Source organism: Haliotis rufescens, unplaced genomic scaffold, assembly GCF_023055435.1.
Source record: "Haliotis rufescens isolate VD_foot unplaced genomic scaffold, xgHalRufe1.0.p SCAF_8, whole genome shotgun sequence".
Lineage (NCBI taxonomy): Eukaryota > Metazoa > Mollusca > Gastropoda > Lepetellida > Haliotidae > Haliotis > Haliotis rufescens.
Window position 1 is genome coordinate 49,339,618 of NW_025964372.1, and position 20,232 is coordinate 49,359,849.

General features: G+C 42.6%; 1 protein-coding gene across 1 annotated transcript in view; it reads right to left on the reverse strand.

Moving 5' to 3' along the window:
- Positions 1-426, reverse strand: part of LOC124115137 (breast cancer anti-estrogen resistance protein 3 homolog) — a 153,460-nt gene extending 153,034 nt beyond the window's left edge. Inside the window, exon 1 of the mRNA XM_048389966.1 lies at positions 218-426. Coding sequence (XP_048245923.1) covers positions 218-414 — 197 coding nt within the window. The 5' untranslated portion in view covers positions 415-426. The remainder of the gene's footprint in view (positions 1-217) is intronic.
- Between the last annotated feature and the right edge of the window lie 19,806 nt (positions 427-20,232).

Below are 20,232 nucleotides of genomic sequence, written 5' to 3' on the forward strand. Positions count from 1 at the left end.
TTGATATACTAGTATACCGTCTTCGTCCACGTCGTGAGTCTCTGACAGGTGTGACACAGGTAAGAGGTAAGCGTGATCAACAGGTAACATCCATACTGGAATCCATGCAGACTGCATACATTGTTTCAACTATTAAACATTATTTAGTGTACACCTTATTGTATTGCCTCAATGAATGAATATAACATTTAAGTTAAAACAAGAAAATTTGTTTTACCTGTGCATGTCAGTTCGACTTGCCCTCGGTCGATGCATTATCCAGGTAAATCCAGGTATATGCAGGTAAATCCAGGTATGTCCAGGTAAATCCAGGTATGTCCAGGTATATATTCCGGTAGGTATATATGGTACTCCGTGTAAATATATGCCCCAGGTCCCCAGACGCGTGTGGCGAGGCAACGTCACCGCTACCATGTGATATGTACCAGGTGGCTTTAATGCGCGTCCTCTTTATGAATGATCACGGCACAGTTGAAACACGAGGTGACGTTGTTACCGTAGAGCCCTGTGTAGACAGGTACTATACTCTCGCATACGTCACTGTGTATCCTGGTGTTTGTTTATGTAAAAGCTTGTTTATGTGTATTGTGTTATGCATATTTTTTTTCATTCGATTATTGCAACTATTTTGGTCCATTTTTGAAATGAGTGAGCGAGTGAGTATTATTTTACGCCGCCTTTAGCAATGTTCCAACAATATCACGTCGGGGGACACCAGAAATGGGCTTTACACATTGTTACCATGTGGGGAATCGAACCCGGGCCTTTGGCGTGACGAGCGAATGCTTTAACCACCGCGCCCCGCCCCACACTTTGAATGACATTAGTGAAAATAATGACTACTTTAAAAAAATGATGCAGCGTTAATTTATAAATTTGCTCAAGCTGTGATACTGACATAAAGCCAGTCGTCATGGAAACCATTTAGGTTTTATTGCCGTTTTTAAAATGTAATATTATCACAACAGAAATGGATGCCATCGATTCTAAGGTGGAGAGTAATTCCCAGTAGACGACGTCGCGACGTTGGCGAGTTGTGACGTATAGAGGGCGCAGCGTCTTCAACAACGTCACGACGCCGCCATGATGTCTTTTGTGCCGAGCGCATCGTTGCTGGTTAGGAGCAGGACCAATTTGTTCTTGATATGAATAGTTAAGCCAGCGTAAAAACGCATTGGACCATCGTACTATCCAAACATCGAATATGCAAATCACAAGCGAAATCAAAATATTTCCATGTATATGGCATCTGTTCCATTTGTTTTAAGTGCACAGGCATTCAGCCATTGCATATAACCTACATACTATAAGTATACGATATCTGTCGATAAGCACTGGCAGACAGAACTGAGCTGACGACAGGTGGCTCGGTGTCCTATATAACAATCTGAGGAGTGAATTACTGAACATACATGACATTTAACCTCTAGTGCCTACTGTTAAGAGAGGATAATCCAGTCAGTCCTTGTTATTCACTTAGCATCAGCTTGTTAGCGTTTGGGAGATTGATGGGACACAGTGACGTTTTTACACCAGGTCAACATGGCCCGGGCCACTAATATAGGCGATTTGGTGTTGCTGGGTTTTTCCTTGTTAACCTCTCATGTTACGGGGATACACGTCTGTTGTGTAACCGGCGCCGTAGTTATTTTTCATCCAAAAGGATATATACATCGCTTGGGTGATCAAGCGATGATCATATCTACTAGCAGATATCGCTACATTGAAATTGCATCACAATGCTCTGCAGACAATTGTGACGTCATCGGTTACCATGATGTTACAATTAAATGACATAATAATCTCTCTATCACTGAAGCTTGTTTAATAGCTGTACGTTTACACTAAACTAATTACGAAACTGATTTTGAATGATAAATAGAGCCCCTCTTTCGTGCCTTCGTTAAATCTTTGTAACTCCTCTGTAGCCATTGTGGGTTTAAACTTTTATCTACTCGTGTTGATATATACCGAACAAAAGAGTGCGGATTCATGAATATTATTAGGAATATGTTTTTGTAATGAAGACACGATTTCATTAAATATATCCCCTAAAATATTCATGATCCCTAAGTTGTTTGTTCAGTATATTTGATATCACAAGACACTCGATATTCTGTCCATATATCAACAGTTCCATTCTATCGTATTACAAGTAGGTTTTCAGTCAAGTCAATATAAATAACTACAAAGGTCCTTTAACATTCATATATGTTACATTTGTATTCGCTATTCACACGAACAACACAGGTCCTCCCCTGCGGTTACTATTCACCTTTACCGATATTTCCTTATACCCGTCGTGAGTACCGTTCCAGATTATTATAAACTCGTGTTCATAAAATTGATCGTGCGCAAAGTTCGTATGTACAGTGGCTGTTGATTGATTTCTTCTTGACTTGGGATCAGGTGTCACCAAGTGTGAATAATAGATTTATAGTGTAGTGTTTAATAATGTGTCCCGTCACCTATACACTCTGGCTGGTAGGAATGATGTTAATATTGTCCGTGATTAGTTGTTTGACTGTATGGAGTCTTGGACGTTGCATTCAGAGTGACTGGGGGAGTTTAAATGTATTTTAGTTTTATCACGTCATCGAGATGCCAATTTGTTTGACAGAATCACAGGGCACTTCCGTATTTATTCATGTTTGTTTTGCGCGACACGATCAACGAGGATGTACCGTTGACGTGTGCAGAAGGGAAGTCCATTGTATTAAGCCATGTGTTACTCGATAACTACCTTTAATAGCGGATGACAAGTAGTCATTTTAAGACGTTCGTAATTTTGGTTGAATCAACGATCATGGGCGTGGTGCTGGAAGAAGGAGGATCATCATAATCGGTGAATCTAGGATTCGAACCCCAAATCACGGGGCCCGGCAGTTTACAGGCTGTAAAACACAAAACGAGCGAGTGAAGAAACTGTCACCTGTGATTGGATGATATTGTGTAAGATTTGGACGTTGTTACATCTACATGTATCCAACCTTGTGATTAAAACTGACCATTTTGTCAATAATTTGTACTGAGAATGCCACTCACGATATGTCAAAAAATGTTATAACATGCAACTTCAGGCGCTCCAAAATGGTAAAATTAATTGGGCTTCAAAAATAAGAAGTATTATTCAGGTGACAGGTTTTGGCCTTGTGTGGGAGCACCAATTTATTACGAATATCCCCATCTTTATAAAGGAATTTCAATGTAGATTAAAATCTTCATATGAACAAGACTGGCATGCAACTCTTTCAGAAAGCTCTAAATCATATAACTATTCATTGTATAAGCAAACGTTTGGCCTGGAAATATATATTACTATGTTACCACAAGAGAAATTTAGACATGCTCTGGCTAGATAACGGTGTAGTTCCCATCGTCTTTGGATCGAATCTGGTAGACACCAAATGGAACCTAGAGTGGAACGAGTTTGCAAAGCATGTGAATACAATTATATTGAGATGAGTACCATTTTATTCTAATATGCAATGTTACCAGAGTCTGAGGGCAGAATTTATACCAAGAAAATATTATGAATTCCCAACAAGGCAAAAGTTCAACATCCTAATGTCACCTGTCCATCGAGCAACTGTACAAAGTCCTCCTTTGTTTATTGTTAAAGCCATTATCTTAGACAATCATTGTTAAATACATAAATGTGATCCTCGAACTTCCACTGTACACTTACCGTTTGTATCATGGGCCTATGGCCTACAATACACTTGAATAAAGACTTCTTCTACGAATTTGTACTGAATGTTTAAATACCATCCTCATGTAAGTGTCATTTGGTGCAAAAATGCAGCTGTCGTGTTCAGCTTCCTATAGAGCCGGGGAAACCAGCAATGTTTTGTGATCTCCTGTGCACAAATGTACATAAAGTGGCCGTCTGTCTCCCAGTCCCCGAGCCATATTACTTTCCCTTTCGCCCAGCCTTTACAGTAATGCTACAATCCGACATAAACCAAGTCTAGGTTTTCGCTACGTTCTCACTTGGGCTCCCTTTCAAAATAAATTGGGAAGTTTCGGTGGCTGAGTGGGTTAGATCGCTGACTTTGTGTACTGGCGATTAGGTGCCTCACTCTGAGAATGTAGGTTCGAATCCCCGATTGGACTCAACCCAAAAAAGTACTAGAATCTGTACTTTACTGAGAAAGTGTTATCCCAAACATAACATATGTTACATTTGACTTTCTAAATGGCATTGTGTATTCATACATGTAGTTGTTTGTTTATGTCCAAATTATATATTTTCAGAGAGGTTAACATGAAATTAATATAACGTTACTTTATGAAAGTCTATGGAAAAGAGTTGGCTGTGTGTAACGTGGGCAGGCTATTGTGTACATTGTCTTGCAGCGTCTTGTACAACAATGCTACACCAGTAGCCAGTTCTAAGGACAAATGGTTCGGGGCGCTGAAGATCTAGATTTAGATTAGATACGTTGAAGTTAAACATTTCCGACTTTCACATCTGTCTTTCACCTACGTACGCAACCAGATAGGTTAAGTACGCAAATATTTAGAAGAAAGGGTTTAAACGGATTTTCTCAACGCTTTTTGATGCGTGTTACGACGTTCAGTTGTTACAAAGAACGTAAAACAAACAATCTGCGCACATGCGGTCGATCCTTCGTAGCATGCCACTCTGTAAAGCCCGTTCTGCATTAACATCATGGCTAATCTGAGATCTGATTCTATTACCCATTCCAATCTAAGATGTAAGTACTAAAAGACACTTAAAGATGGAACTTGTTGTTACCCTGATATTGATGGGATAAAACAGGATTGCATGGTCACCTCGGAGTATACTGTGTCTGAGTGGGTAATCAATGTTAAACTGTGGCATGGTATCGCACTTTTAAACCAGTATTAGTCCGGACAAGTACATGCACGCACACGCACACATACGCGTGCGCGCGCGCACACACACACACACAAACACACACACACACATTGATTTGTCTGTTTGTTGTTTAACACCGCACCCAGCTATGTTCCAGCTATATGTATAATATATGTAAATAATCGCGTCTGGACCAGACAATCCAGTGACTGATCTACGGAATTGGGATACCATTACACGCATCAACGACCCTGACCGCCCGATTCCGTTAGTCGCCGTCAAGCACAGGTTGATGAAGATCAATTCTATCTCGGATTTTAACTGGTCACCTATTGTCAGAAATATAGATCAGAGCTCCAGATAAGCTTTTGGTGTTGTGGGTATTTTACCCATGCATTTTAAAATCATTGGGTATCAGTAATTCTATCTGCGTATTCAAATTTCTGTTACCAACTAGTTTTTACACATGTGGGTATTTAAGTTAAATATTTAAAAACACTATTCATCTAGTCCCTGCAAACTGGTGTCGTGTGGGTTCGATAGCTTTATAGGACTCAAAAATACCACGATACTTCCACACGAAAGTGTGCTGGCAAATGATCATGATGTAACTGTCATCGTGGAGTTTGGCAAGGTTGACGGAATGCCCGTTTATAATTTCAAAATAAGTTGCTGATTTGCTAATCGAATACGCAGGGTTACTTCACAATATTTTGATTATACGCACAAATTTGATTTTTGTAGCGTATCTGAAATGTTTGTTGCGTATTTGATACGCTTGGATTATATTTTACTGCGTATTTCTGCATTTCTGATGCGTATTTCACGCAGATACGCAGCTTATCTGGAGCTCTGTAGATTATGTGGTTGTATGTCTGTTTGAGTCAGGACACCGTAGTCAAATTATTGATCATGATCAGACTTGGTGGTTGATTTGACAAAGTTTTACGATTTTGTATTAAGCAATTAATTTTTCACAATTTATTTTTTAGGACATTTAGCATGTCCAGCGGAAAGTTTTGTTTCTTTGTAAAACTTAACTTATGGCAAAATTATATTGACCAGTATTTTAAGAAACAGATGATTGTTTTCAAAGAAAGTCCTCATTCCTTGAATACACCTTAATGTTGTTTACCCAGGATATGTTCCCGGGACATTGCTTCTGCCAAAGCGTTTTTGCCAATATTTGCTCTAATAAAACGGTTTGTTACAACAAATATACCTACAACAAAGATGTATTGGTCTGATAATGGAGCGAAAACGTCTGTGACGTGCCAAACTTCGTGACTTATCTTTTTCATCGATTGTTTTTCGTTAGCTGATACAAAAAACACACCATGCAGTGAATCAGTTATCTTGTGTGTTTTCTTACCTTTATCGGAGCTGCTAGTATATATTAATTGTAAAAATGGGGAAAGTTTCAGACAAGATGAAGCTTACATAGCATGCGGCGAGCAAGATGACGCCATCTTAGAATTGCTATCAATGAGAAAATAACGAGGAATCTCGCGAGATTGCAGGAAGATTCACTTCAAAGCGCGAGGATCCGTCCTATCATAGAACAGACGATAGTATTCCCCTCACAGCTTGTAAGTGTCATTAATTTTACTGAAGTTTTTTATAATTTGGAAGTTTTCCTTTATTTATGAAGCATTAATTCACGCTTGTTTTATATTAAATGACATTGCAGTAATCACCTTTGACAGTGCACGAAAACAAAGAAATTATTTTCGGAGAGGTGAGTCATTAAAGTCGACCCTTACCAACATTTGTAAGATCGGTTAAAGATGTACTTGGCTTCAGCAGTTGGACAGTCCTATCAAATTAGATTCAACTGGTTTATGTTGTTTTTTCGAAAGTCAATGATACCTCGTTTATCCGGACGGCGCAGTATTCAAAGACCGCCTCCGTGGTGGAGAATGCGCCCGGAGAGCGGGAGGTCCGGGGTTCGATCCACAGCCGCGTCATACCAAAAGACGTTAAAGGATGGTACTTGCTGTTACCCTGTCCGGCGCTCGGCATTAAGGGGCTAAAACAAGCGTCAGTATACTGTGTCTGAGTGGGATATTCATGTTAAACTGCGGCATGGTATCTCAGTGAGCTAGCACTATAAATCGGCATCAGTCCGGACTAGTACAAGCAGCCACACACATACATACACGTGCATGCACGTCGCTTTATAAGTGCAATAATCTTGGACGCGACGTTAAACCCCATTTCACCTCACCTCACCGTATTCAATGAAATCGTCAGATGTCTGGATTAACGGAGTAATTTTCCTCTGGATATATACTGGCGTTCAGGGTTTCCGGACTAGCGAGGTGTCACTGTATACCTGTCTAGCGTTTGATCATGACCCTGGTTATACAGAGACGCCATCTAAGTTCCATGCAAGGCATATATTAACACGTTTAAAGTTAGACTGAACATGGACCCCGAGATGGTATAGTACCTGAAATATTTAAATGCTCAGAAATGTCTTACATGACAGAAAATAGATTAGACCGCATTCTCTGTCTAGTGGATAGATCGTCTGTCCAGAGGGAAGAAGGTTGGTTAATCGATCCCTGGCCTCAACATATCAAAAGACAGAAGACGGTACTTGTTGTTACCTTGCCTGGTGCTCGACATTTAGGGGATAAAACAAGGACTTGTCGGTTCGGAGTCAGAAAACTTTGTCTGAGTTGGGTATCCATGTTCCGGCATGGTACCTCATTCGGCTAGCACTATCAATCCGGCATCAGTCCGGACTAGGACAAGCAGCCACACAGATACACACACGTGCATGCATGTCGCTATAGAAGCGCAATAATCTAGAACCCCATTTCCCCTCACCCCACTGAGAATAGACTGAATCCTTCGTTTGGAAGGTTTTACCCATATCTCCCCACTTTTACTTACGTGGTTACATGTCTCTTTGCAAAACATTTTAATTCGGACACTGTAATCAATTGACATGAAACCAACACTCTCAGTACAGGTATCATCTAAAAATAGACCAAAGTGATTGTTCTTATGTTAGTCAGCTAGAAAGTAATCAAGGCACAACGAGTGAGTGAGTATGATTTTACGTCGCTTTTAGCAATATTCCAGCAATATCACGGCGGGGGACAACGAAGTACGATGGAGTGACACCTTTACTGTATATATACCTTCGGTATAAGTAACCGTGGTATCGCTGTGAGGAGCTTGGGGAAATAATGTGCACATGAAATATGGCGTGCGTTAACATGCTTTAAAGCCATAAGCAATTTAAACGTAATTCAGTGAGTAGACAAAATATTTCAGTGTCAGGATCCGTAAAAAATATTCAGCACAACTCATAAATTTAAACGTATCACTTTGTCAGGCCTTATCTGTTTCAAGTGCCCGAATTTATACACAACGGCCCTCTGTCTTGAGTGCAAGAGGAGCGGTCTCGTAGAGTTCCCCAGAACAGTAACTCTCTTCGACAAGTTCCTCTTTAACCATTTATTACGACACACATTACGCCGGATCCGAGATAAGAAAAACGGAAGAAATACTTGTGGAATCCAGGGATGGTGCCATAGACGTTCCTCCCCCGGGAGGGAGGGCTGTCTTGGAGTCTCATCACTTTACCGTCGATGCCACGTGTTGGCAGCATGCGGGCAGTAAATATGTCATCAAAGACCGGAATCACGAAAGGCAAAATTTGGGATCCGTTTCAGCGTTACGGGACTCGGTGATGTATATACGATACTGCCCGACAGGTGCGAGTCACGAGATATTACAAGTGGTGTATTTCCACCTGGCCAAAACGTGATTCATTAGAATGTTATGACGTAACAGATAAGAAAGGGGATTGTGGACTGGAATCAAGTTGCCAAATCACTCACAGATCCACGACCACACATTTCAGTTATCAGAGTCATGAATGTTTAGAGATGTTTAGTCCTAAACTAAAGACTGGATGGTCATCATGTGTGTCTCAGCTCTTCGTTATCGGACCGCCTACGTGGTCTAGTGGTAGAGCGTCCGCCCGGAGAGCGGAAGGTCCAGGGTTCGATCCCGGGCCGCGTCATACAAAAAGACGTTAAAAGATTGTACTTGTTGTTACCCTGTCTGGCGCTCGGCATTAAGGGGCTAAAACAAGGACTGGTCGGCTCGGAGTCAGTATACTGTGTCTGAGTGGGGTATTCATGTTAAACTGCGGCATGGTATCTCAGTGAGCTAGCACTATAAATCGGCATCAGTCCGGACTAGTACAAGCAGCCACACACACACATACACGTGCATGCACGTCGCTATATAAGTGCAATAATCTTGGACGCGACGTTAAACCCAATTTCACCTCACCTCACCCTTCGTTATCGCTGCTTAATCAATCAAATACTGGTTAGCTGTCCCGAGACGATCAGAGTCAGAATTGGTCTTCAGCAACCCATGCTTGTCGTAAGAGGCCACTTACGGGATCAGGTGGTCAGGCTCGCTGACTTGGTTGATGAATGACATCGTAGCCAAATTGCGTGGATCAATGCTTATGATATCAATCACTGGGTTGTTTGGTCCAGACTGCCGTCATAACGCTGGACTATTGCCGATTGCGGCGTTAAACAACAAACAAACAAACAAAACTGGTTAGCTGACTGCGGCGCAATGCAACCTTCTTTCACAAGAGCATGATATCAAAGTAAGATGACACTGTGTAGAAGGTACTGCGATGTCCTTCGCCGCTGTGGGGAGTCCGGCCAGAATACGTTCCCAGTATACCTACTCCTTGCTTGTCGTATGAGCTGATCCGGTGGTCGGACGCGATGACGTGTCGCACCTCCACGGCTGGGACATTGATCGCGGCATGAACCACTGGTTTGCTGGATTATTACAGTGTCAGAAAATGTCGCAACGAACGACACAACATTCCCTTTGGATAATCGGTCCCGATCATCCGCCGAAACCTATAATCGGTCCAAAGTGTCCGCCGAAACCGATAATCGGTCCCGAGTATCCGCCGAAACCGATAATCGGTCACGATCACTCGCCGTAACCGATAATCGGTCCCGAGTATCCGCCGAAACCGATAATCGGTCACGAATATCCACCGAAACCGATAATCGGTCACGATCATTCGCCGTAAGCGATAATCGGTCCCGAGTGTCCGCCGAAACCGATAATCGGTCACGAATATCCACCGAAACCGATAATCGGTCACGATCATTCGCCGTAACCGATAATCGGTCCCGAGTATCCGCCGAAACCGATAATCGGTCACGAATATCCACCGAAACCGATAATCGGTCACGATCATTCGCCGTAACCGATAATCGGTCACGAGTATCCGCCGTAACCGATAATCGGTCACGAGTATCCGCCGAAACCGATAATCGGTCACGAGTATCCGCCGAAACCGATAATCGGTCACGATCATACGCCGAAACCGATAATCGGTCACGAGTATCCGCCGAAACCGATAATCGGTCACGAGTATCCGCCGAAACAGATAATCGGTCACGAGTATCCGCCGAAACAGATTCCATCGGACGTAACAGGCAAAAGAGCGGTGAGAATTATAAGAATGAATTACTGAAACTCAGTGACGACGCCACATCCACGATGCAATGATTAAACAACCTTCCCTTTGAAACACATCCAATGTGAACTGATGGAAGAACATCGCCTTTGAACCACGTCCACGTTGCACTGCTAACGTAACATTCCCTTTGAATTGAAATACAAGCGACAAAACCATTATGTTATCCATAATCATAAGAAATTTCTGCTAAAAGCAGAGTCCATTGTACGATTCCGACTTTATCATAAACATGTGTTTATGGATCACTATCAAGTAGTGATGATACCAGGTGTTCGCGAAAAGGTGAGCGTATCCTGCCCAAACGGTGGCACCCGTCACAAACACATGCAAGGGTAAGTCAGTTGTTCACATGTTAAAACACAGGAACATTTGGTACAAGTCAAACTGGGGAATGGCATCAGTAATATTTTTAGTCACTATCACAGTCTACCGTAAAACGTTTTGCAAGCGTTACTAAAGCATTGAATGTCGTTAAAACGACAACCGACAAGGCGCTCTTTGAAATCTCATTACAAAGAGCATGCTTGATTGTCTCAAATAGAAGCCAAAGAACATAATCAGACGGACGTGTTTATGAATAGTTTATGAACACCAGGTGTTCGGGAAAAGGTGAGTGTATCCTGCCCACTGGTGGCAACCGTCATGAAGACATGCCAAGGCAAGTCAATTATTCGCCTGAAAACACACGGTAACATTGGCCAAGTCAAAGTAGGGAATTGTATCAGGCATGATTTCCAGCCATTCACGACATGTCCCAGTTTTCCCATGGTAAAAACATACATTGTCCAGTCCTAACATACACGATAACATGTTTTGCTGTTGGAGGGCGAAAACAAAAAGAAGAACGAAAAACACACACACACACACCCACTTTGATCAAGGTAGCATTGAATAAATAAAAAGTCAACACCAGGAAATGAGTCGGGCGTAAAAGACAAAACAGTGATGAATTATATGAAAGAATCAGTGATGACACCAGGTGTTCGCGAAAAGGGCAAGCATGTCCGGTCCTGCTCTACCGGTAGAACAATCGTCACTCCATCGTCTTCACTCTTTCATAATTTCTTTCTTGTCTACGTATAATGGCGGTTCGTGGTCTAGTGGTATATTTGTTGGCTCGTCACTCTAAGACACGGTTCGATTCCCAAGATGGGTATAATGTGTGAAGCCCGTTATTTGTGAGCTCTGCCGTTATGTGACCCTTGCTTTTTGGCCGCGTAGAACCACACTCACTCACCCCCCCTTGTCCATCCTTTAAATCAGTTACTGCAGCTACAACTGAGTGTGTTCGTGAGGATGTTATACGACCGTTTTTTAGCAATTTTCCATCAGAATCACAGCGAGACACCAGAAATGGTCTTCACACATTATACTCAAGTACAGAATCGAAACCCGGTCTTCCGTGTGACCATTGAGCGTATTAACCACTAGGCCATCACAGCGCTGCAGCAGAACACATAGACCCGTGAAGATCAGGGGTAGAATAGGTCTTCAGCAGCCCATGCTTATGGTAAGAGGCGACTAACGGGATCGGGTAGTCAGGCTGGCTGACATGGTTAATGCATGTCATCCTATTGATGCTCATGATATCAATCACTGGCTTGTCTGGTCCAGAGTCGTGTATTTACAGACCGACGTCATATACATATACAAAACATAAACAAACAGCTGAACATAACCAGGTCGTAGGCATCCCTAAATTTTTTATTAACATGAATAAAACTGTTTGTTAAGTCAAGTTCATTAGACACGACATGCTTGTCGTAAAAGGCGACTATGCTTGCCGTAAAAGGCGACTATGCTTGTCGTAAAAGGCGACTAACGGGATCGGGTGGTCAGGCTCGCTGATTTGGTTGATGCATGTCATCGATCTAAATTACGTTGGTCGATGCTCATGATATCAATCACTGGATTGTCTTGTCCAGACTCGATTATTTACAGACCGCCGTCGTATAGCTGGAATATTGCCGAGTGCGGCGTTAAACAACAAACAAACAAACATTAATCACGGATTCAGCAACACCGGTATTTCAACAGATGGAAGTGTACCAACTACCTTCACAACACTGGAATTCTGACTCCGTCCAGGGGGCACGGGTGGCCCAGTCGTCTAAGGCGCCGCGATTCGCTGTACAGAGTTGCGTCACTTGGGCAGGCCAGAAACCTATGATTGTGGGTTCGAATCCCGGTTCGCCCCGATTATGTTCAAGGTTTGTCAGCACCATACCCGTGCTCGTGGGTTTCACCGAAGTGGTAAACGTCTGAGACCTGCATCACTTCGGGCTTTCCCCACACATTAAGCTTACACGCCCTGATATAACTGGAATTCTGTTAAAAGCGGCGTGTTAAACCCAACTCACTCACTCACTCACTCTGACTCCATCCAGAACATGGCGCGCAAGCTGAAAGTAATCGTGCCTCGTCTCCTGTTCCCCTGTATTGAACATGTATCCCGTTAGTCGCGTCCCTACATCAACACACACTAGACGGTTTAGTCGGCTACGCTCACTGGGTAAACATGCGATGTGTTACTTCTAGCACAGAGCAGTGGACTCTGATTAACGTACGTGGGGCCTCAAATGGGCCATGGATTGAATAAAAACAAATCTTTCGCGGAAAGAAAACATCGGCATGTTGACTTAATATCAAAGCAAAATGAAAATGTTTTGCTGGAATTTAGTCATTTGACGTCTTGACCCGCCTTAGCATTATAACAACCAAAACGTGTTGCTGCTGTTTTGTCAACAGCCATTTGATAGCCGCTTCTCAGGGACTCATGCGGTCACGTGTCATAAGGGCAGATAACTCCGTACTGGAAAATGGCTCACTGGAAATGGCCACTTCAATTGTCCTTTAAGAGTGAGTGAGTATGGTTTTACGCCGCTTTTAGCAATATTCCAGCAATATCACGGCGGGGGACACCAGAAATGGGCTTCACACATTGTACCCATGTCGGGAATCGAACCCGGGTCTTCGGCGTGACGAGCTAGCGCTTTAACCACTAGGCTACCAGACCGCTCCTGTCCTTTAAGAAACCGAGAACAAACCCTATAGGGCTACATATGTTTATTTTATGTTTTACGGATCTTGGCTTGCCGCTTCAGCGTTGGTCGGTCTAAAAAATAACAGAAATATATTATTGTGGCTTAGATTTTTTTTACCATATTTCGCATGAAGTTGTTTAGTTTGTTGAAAGTTATTGGGAAATAATAGGTTTTAAAAATATTTCTCAGTAATATGTAAACTCTTAACATGTAAAAGAAAGTATACCGAGTTTTTACTATGTAATTGAAAATTGAAAGAATTGTTGTTAAATTTGATTATGTCTGTTTACCCATCACTCACGCCTACATCAGTTTGTGATAGTAATCTATAGCTGGGTAATTATATATAAAATAGATTGTTTCAATGACTGACTGACTGAGTTTGATTTTACGCCGCTTTTAGCAATATTCCAACAATATCACGGCAGGGGACACCAGAAATGGGCCTCACACATTGTACCGATGTCGGGAATCGAACCCACGTCTTCGGCGTGAGCGAACGCTTTAACCGCTAGGCTACCCGACCGCCCCTGTTTCAATGAAGACTGGGGTAAGAAATGAATATGTTACCACATGACCCCTAACGTGTTTCAAACGTTGTATATTTGTGCCGCAAAAAGCAAATTTGATTGATTTTCAAAGATATTATGTCTAAGATACCCATCAGCAGCTGTGTTTTATGTAATTTTTTAAACATGTTTCATCTTTAAAAGTTTTACATCAAATTATATGTTTAATACAAAACCATGTAGAAGTATGCTTTGAGCACTGACTAAGCGCCAGCGGAGTTAATGTGTTTGATATAATATCGCTAACTTAAGATATTTTCACTTGAAATTCACACAAAATATAAAATCAGCTGCGAGATATAAATTCTTTTGCTTTCTGCCTGGAGATTCAACTTGTCTCCTGGCTATACGACATATGTTCTATTTCTGCCTGGAGATTCAACTTGGCTCCAGGCTATACGACACATGTTCTATTTCTGCCTGGAGATTCAACTTGGCTCCTGGCTATACGACACATGTTCCCTTTCTGCCTGGAGATTCAACTTGGCTCCAGGCTATACGACATATGTTCTATTTCTGCCTGGAGATTCAACTTGGCCCCTGGCTATACGACATATGTTCTATTTCTGCCTGGAGATTCAACTTGGCTCCAGGCTATACGACATATGTTCTATTTCTGCCTGGAGATTCAACTTGGCTCCTGGCTATACGACATATGTTCTATTTCTGCCTGGAGATTCAACTTGGCTCCAGGCTATACGACATATGTTCCCTTTCTGCCTGGAGATTCAACTTGGATCCAGGCTATACGACATATGTTCTATTTCTGCCTGGAGATTCAACTTGGCTCCAGGCTATACGACATATGTTCCCTTTCTGCCTGGAGATTTAACATGGCTCCTGGCTATCCGATATACAAAAAGATGAACCGTGTGACTAAATGAATGGACTTGGCTCATGAGTACCCGGAATACAAGCAGGGAACCAGCTAACCGTGCGCCTAAAGGACTGGGCAACTGTCTACCCGACATACATGCAGGAAGACACTCGTGGAAGCCGGAAGCCTACATCTCACATGAATCCTGGAAACATTCGGTGACCCTAAACACAGGGTTCTAGCGATAAAGCCGTACAGAAGATCCCGAACCTACATCTCCAGTGTGAATGTCATGTCTTCCTGTACCTGCATCTCCAGTGTGAATGTCATGTCGTTCCTGTACCTGCATCTCTAGTGTGAACGTCATGTCCTTCCTGAACCTACATCTCCAGTGTGAACGTCATGTCTTCCTGAACCTACATCTCCAGTGTGAATGTCATGTCGTTACTGTACCTGCATCTCCAGTGTGAACGTCATGTCCTTCCTGAACCTACATCTCCAGTGTGAACGTCATGTCGTTCCTGTACCTACATCTCCAGTGTGAATGTCATGTCTTCCTGAACCTACATCTCCAGTGTGAATGTCATGTCGTTCCTGTACCTGTATCTCCAGTGTGAATGTCATGTCTTCCTGAACCTACATCTCCAGTGTGAATGTCATGTCGTTCCTGAACCTGTATCTCCAGTGTGAATGTCATGTCGTTCCTGAACCTACATCTCCAGTGTGAATGTCATGTCTTCCTGAACCTGTATCTCCAGTGTGAATGTCATGTCTTCCTGAACCTGTATCTCCAGTGTGAATGTCATGTCGTTCCTGTACCTGTATCTCCAGTGTGAATGTCATGTCTTCCTGAACCTACATCTCCAGTGTGAATGTCATGTCTTCCTGAACCTGTATCTCCAGTGTGAATGTCATGTCGTTCCTGAACCTACATCTCCAGTGTGAATGTCATGTCTTCCTGAACCTGTATCTCCAGTGTGAATGTCATGTCTTCCTGAACCTGTATCTCCAGTGTGAATGTCATGTCTTCCTGAACCTGTATCTCCAGTGTGAATGTCATGTCTTCCTGAACCTACATCTCCAGTGTGAATGTCATGTCTTCCTGAACCTGTATCTCCAGTGTGAATGTCATGTCTTCCTGAACCTGTATCTCCAGTGTGAATGTCATGTCTTCCTGAACCTACATCTCCAGTGTGAATGTCATGTCGTTACTGTACCTGCATCTCCAGTGTGAACGTCATGTCCTTCCTGAACCTACATCTCCAGTGTGAATGTCATGTCGTTCCTGTACCTACATCTCTAGTGTGAACGTCATCTCTTCCTGAACCTGCATCTCCAGTGTGAATGTCATGTCGTTCCTGTACCTTCATCTCCAGTGTGAATGTCATGCTGTTCCTGAACCTACATCTCCAGTGTGAATGTCATGTCGTTCCTGTACCTGTATCTCCAGTGTGAATGTCATGTCGTTCCTGTACCTGTATCTCCAGTATGAATGTCATGTCGTTCCTGTACCTGCATCTCCAGTATGAATGTCATGTCGTTCCTGTACCTGTATCTCCAGTATGAATGTCATGTCGTTCCTGTACCTACATCTCCAGTGTGAATGTCATGTCGTTCCTGTACCTGTATCTCCAGTATGAATGTCATGTCGTTCCTGTACCTGCATCTCCAGTATGAATGTCATGTCTTCCTGAACCTGTATCTCCAGTATGAATGTCATGTCGTTACTGTACCTACATCTCCAGTATGAATGTCATGTCGTTCCTGTACCTGTATCTCCAGTATGAATGTCATGTCGTTACTGTACCTACATCTCCAGTGTGAATGTCATGTCGTTCCTGAACCTACATCTCCAGTGTGAACGTCATGTCGTTCCTGTACCTGCATCTCCAGTGTGAATGTCATGTCGTTACTGTACCTACATCTCCAGTGTGAATGTCATGTCGTTCCTGAACCTACATCTCCAGTGTGAATGTCATGTCGTTCCTGTACCTGTATCTCCAGTATGAATGTCATGTCGTTCCTGAACCTGCATCTCCAGTGTGATTGTCATGCTGTTCCTGTACCTGCATCCCCAGTGTGAATGTCATGTCGTTACTGTACCTACATCTCCAGTGTGAATGTCATGTCGTTCCTGAACCTACATCTCCAGTGTGAATGTCATGTCGTTCCTGTACCTACATCTCCAGTGTGAATGTCATGTCGTTCCTGAACCTACATCTCCAGTGTGAATGTCATGTCGTTCCTGTACCTGTATTTCCAGTATGAATGTCATGTCGTTCCTGTACCTGCATCTCCAGTATGAATGTCATGTCGTTCCTGTACCTGCATCTCCAGTGTGATTGTCATGCTGTTCCTGTACCTGCATCTCCAGTGTGAATGTCATGCTGTTCCTGTACCTACATCTCCAGTGTGAATGTCATGTCGTTTCTGAACCTACATCTCCAGTGTGAATGTCATGTCGTTTCTGAACCTACATCTCCAGTGTGAACATCATGTCTTCCTGTACCTGCATCTCCAGTGTGAATGTCATGTCGTTCCTGAACCTACATCTCCAGTGTGAACATCATGTCTTCCTGTACCTACATCTCCAGTGTGAATGTCATGTCGTTCCTGAACCTACATCTCCAGTGTGAATGTCATGTCGTTACTGTACCTGCATCTCCAGTGTGAATGTCATGTCGTTCCTGAACCTACATCTCCAGTGTGAATGTCATGTCGTTACTGAACCTGTATCTCCAGTGTGAACGTCATGTCCTTCCTGAACCTACATCTCCAGTGTGAATGTCATGTCGTTCCTGTACCTGCATCTCCAGTGTGGATGTCATGTCGTTCCTGTACCTACATCTCCAGTGTGAATGTCATGTCGTTCCTGTACCTGCATCTCCAGTGTGAATGTCATGTCGTTCCTGAACCTACATCTCCAGTGTGAATGTCATGTCGTTCCTGAACCTGTATCTCCAGTGTGAATGTCATGTCGTTCCTGAACCTGTATCTCCAGTGTGAATGTCATGTCGTTCCTGAACCTGTATCTCCAGTATGAATGTCATGTCGTTCCTGAACCTGCATCTCCAGTGTGAATGTCATGTCGTTCCTGAACCTGTATCTCCAGTGTGAATGTCATGTCGTTACTGTACCTACATCTCCAGTGTGAACGTCATGTCCTTCCTGAACCTACATCTCCAGTGTGAATGTCATGTCGTTCCTGTACCTACATCTCCAGTGTGAATGTCATGTCGTTCCTGTACCTACATCTCCAGTGTGAACGTCATGTCGTTCCTGATGCAGATTCTGTTTACATTATTCTCTGCGACTGTGTGTTATCAGGCGGCAATACTTCCTGTTGATGGCTCCAGTGTGAATGTCATGTCGTTCCTGAACCTGTATCTCCAGTGTGAATGTCATGTCGTTCCTGAACCTGTATCTCCAGTATGAATGTCATGTCGTTCCTGAACCTGCATCTCCAGTGTGAATGTCATGTCGTTCCTGAACCTGTATCTCCAGTATGAATGTCATGTCGTTCCTGAACCTACATCTCCAGTGTGAATGTCATGTCGTTCCTGTACCTACATCTCCAGTGTGAACGTCATGTCGTTCCTGATGCAGATTCTGTTTACATTATTCTCTGCGACTGTGTGTTATCAGGCGACAATACTTCCTGTTGATGGCTCCAGTGTGAATGTCATGTCATGACAGCTTAGCCATTACAAGGACAGCGAGTATCCGCATCCCCGGCTCCTCTTCATCACAGGGGCGGTCGGGTAGCCTAGTGGTTACAGCGTTCGCTCGTCACGCCGAAGACCAGGGTTCGATTCCCGACATGGGTACAATATGTGAAGCCCATTTGTGGTGTCCCCCGCCGTGATATTGCTGGAATATTGCTAAAAGCGGCGTAAAACCATACGCACTCACTCACTTCATCACAGCGATCACACAATATACGTGTTGCTAGCAAAACTAACTTGTGTCCTCGGTAAATGCTGTGAATAAAAAAATGTTTTTTGGAAAGTCGCATACATTACAATTGATTGGTGAAACAGTTTGGTGACAGTCACAGAATCTCGTGCAAAATTACGATTGTTTGGTGACAGTCACAGAATCTAGTGCAAAATTACGATTGTTTGGTGACAGTTACAGAATCAATTGAAACATTACGATTGTTTTCTGAAACAGTCAGAGAATCTATTGCAACATTACGATTATTTTCTGAAACAGTCAAAGAATCTAGTGCGACATTATAATTGTTTGGTGAAACGGTCAAGTAATCTTGTTCTACAATACGATTGTTTGGTGAAACAGTCAAATGAAAAAAAACCCCAGTTTATTATTTATAAAATATCATTCTGCAAGCATCTGAAATATGATTTGTTTCTCATTGTCACAACTTGGTCAGTATCTGCGAATGAAGGGAGTCTCGTGGCTCCTTCCGTTATGGTTTAAGATACTTTAAGAACTTATAATCTTATAATATCTTCTTGAAAATATTATGAAGCACCATTAAGACGCTGTTCAACTTGTGCATCTAAATAGCTGCATTTTCACGAATTGGACGACTTGTCATTTCGCAGTCAAACACATTCCTTGAGTATATCCTACAAGAGCTTTACCGCTGGTCAGTAATTAAGTTCCGCTCATTCCTTACTGTATCTGTATTGTACAATCAGTTATTCTTGTAACTTGTGCTCTTGTAACTTGTCTGTTACCAGCTATATCGACATTATGATGGCTATTTATATTTGCGTAAATTTATTTGTAGTTGGTTGTCTGTATGCCTGACACTCATCACTTCCGTACCAAATAGTCTTTCGATTCAATGTCTAGATTAACAGTATCAAAAAGTTTTGAGCCTAGCTTACTTGGAACTGAAATATTGTCCTAAGATTTAATAATTTTTCGAAATAGTGCCCTAGAAGTTCAATATGATTGTTCCATCGCTTCTCCAGGCCAGTAGTCCCTGTGTTATAGAAGATAAAATCCTGTTTTATCATCCAAAACTGGCTCCCACAGGAGATATTGCTTGGATGAGATCAAGCGATATCTACAGTGTAGATATCACTGCAACGAAATTACATCACAATGCTTTGCAGACAATTATGACATCACTGGTTACCATGACGTCACAATCAAATGATATCACTAATGGCTCTGCTACTGAAGGTGTTAGCAGTACTTTTTACACTTAAGACATTGCTAATTACTGTCTACAAATTGAAAAAGTTGGAAGAATGATGTTGGATGATAAATAAAATCTCACCCTCGTGTCTTTTGACATCAAATATATCAACACTCGTTGATAAAAGTGGCAAAAATCTTCGGCAAGCCTCGGAATTTTTCCCCTATTATCAACTCGTGTTGATATATTTGATATCAAAAGACACTCGGGTGAGATTCTCTATTTGTCTTCC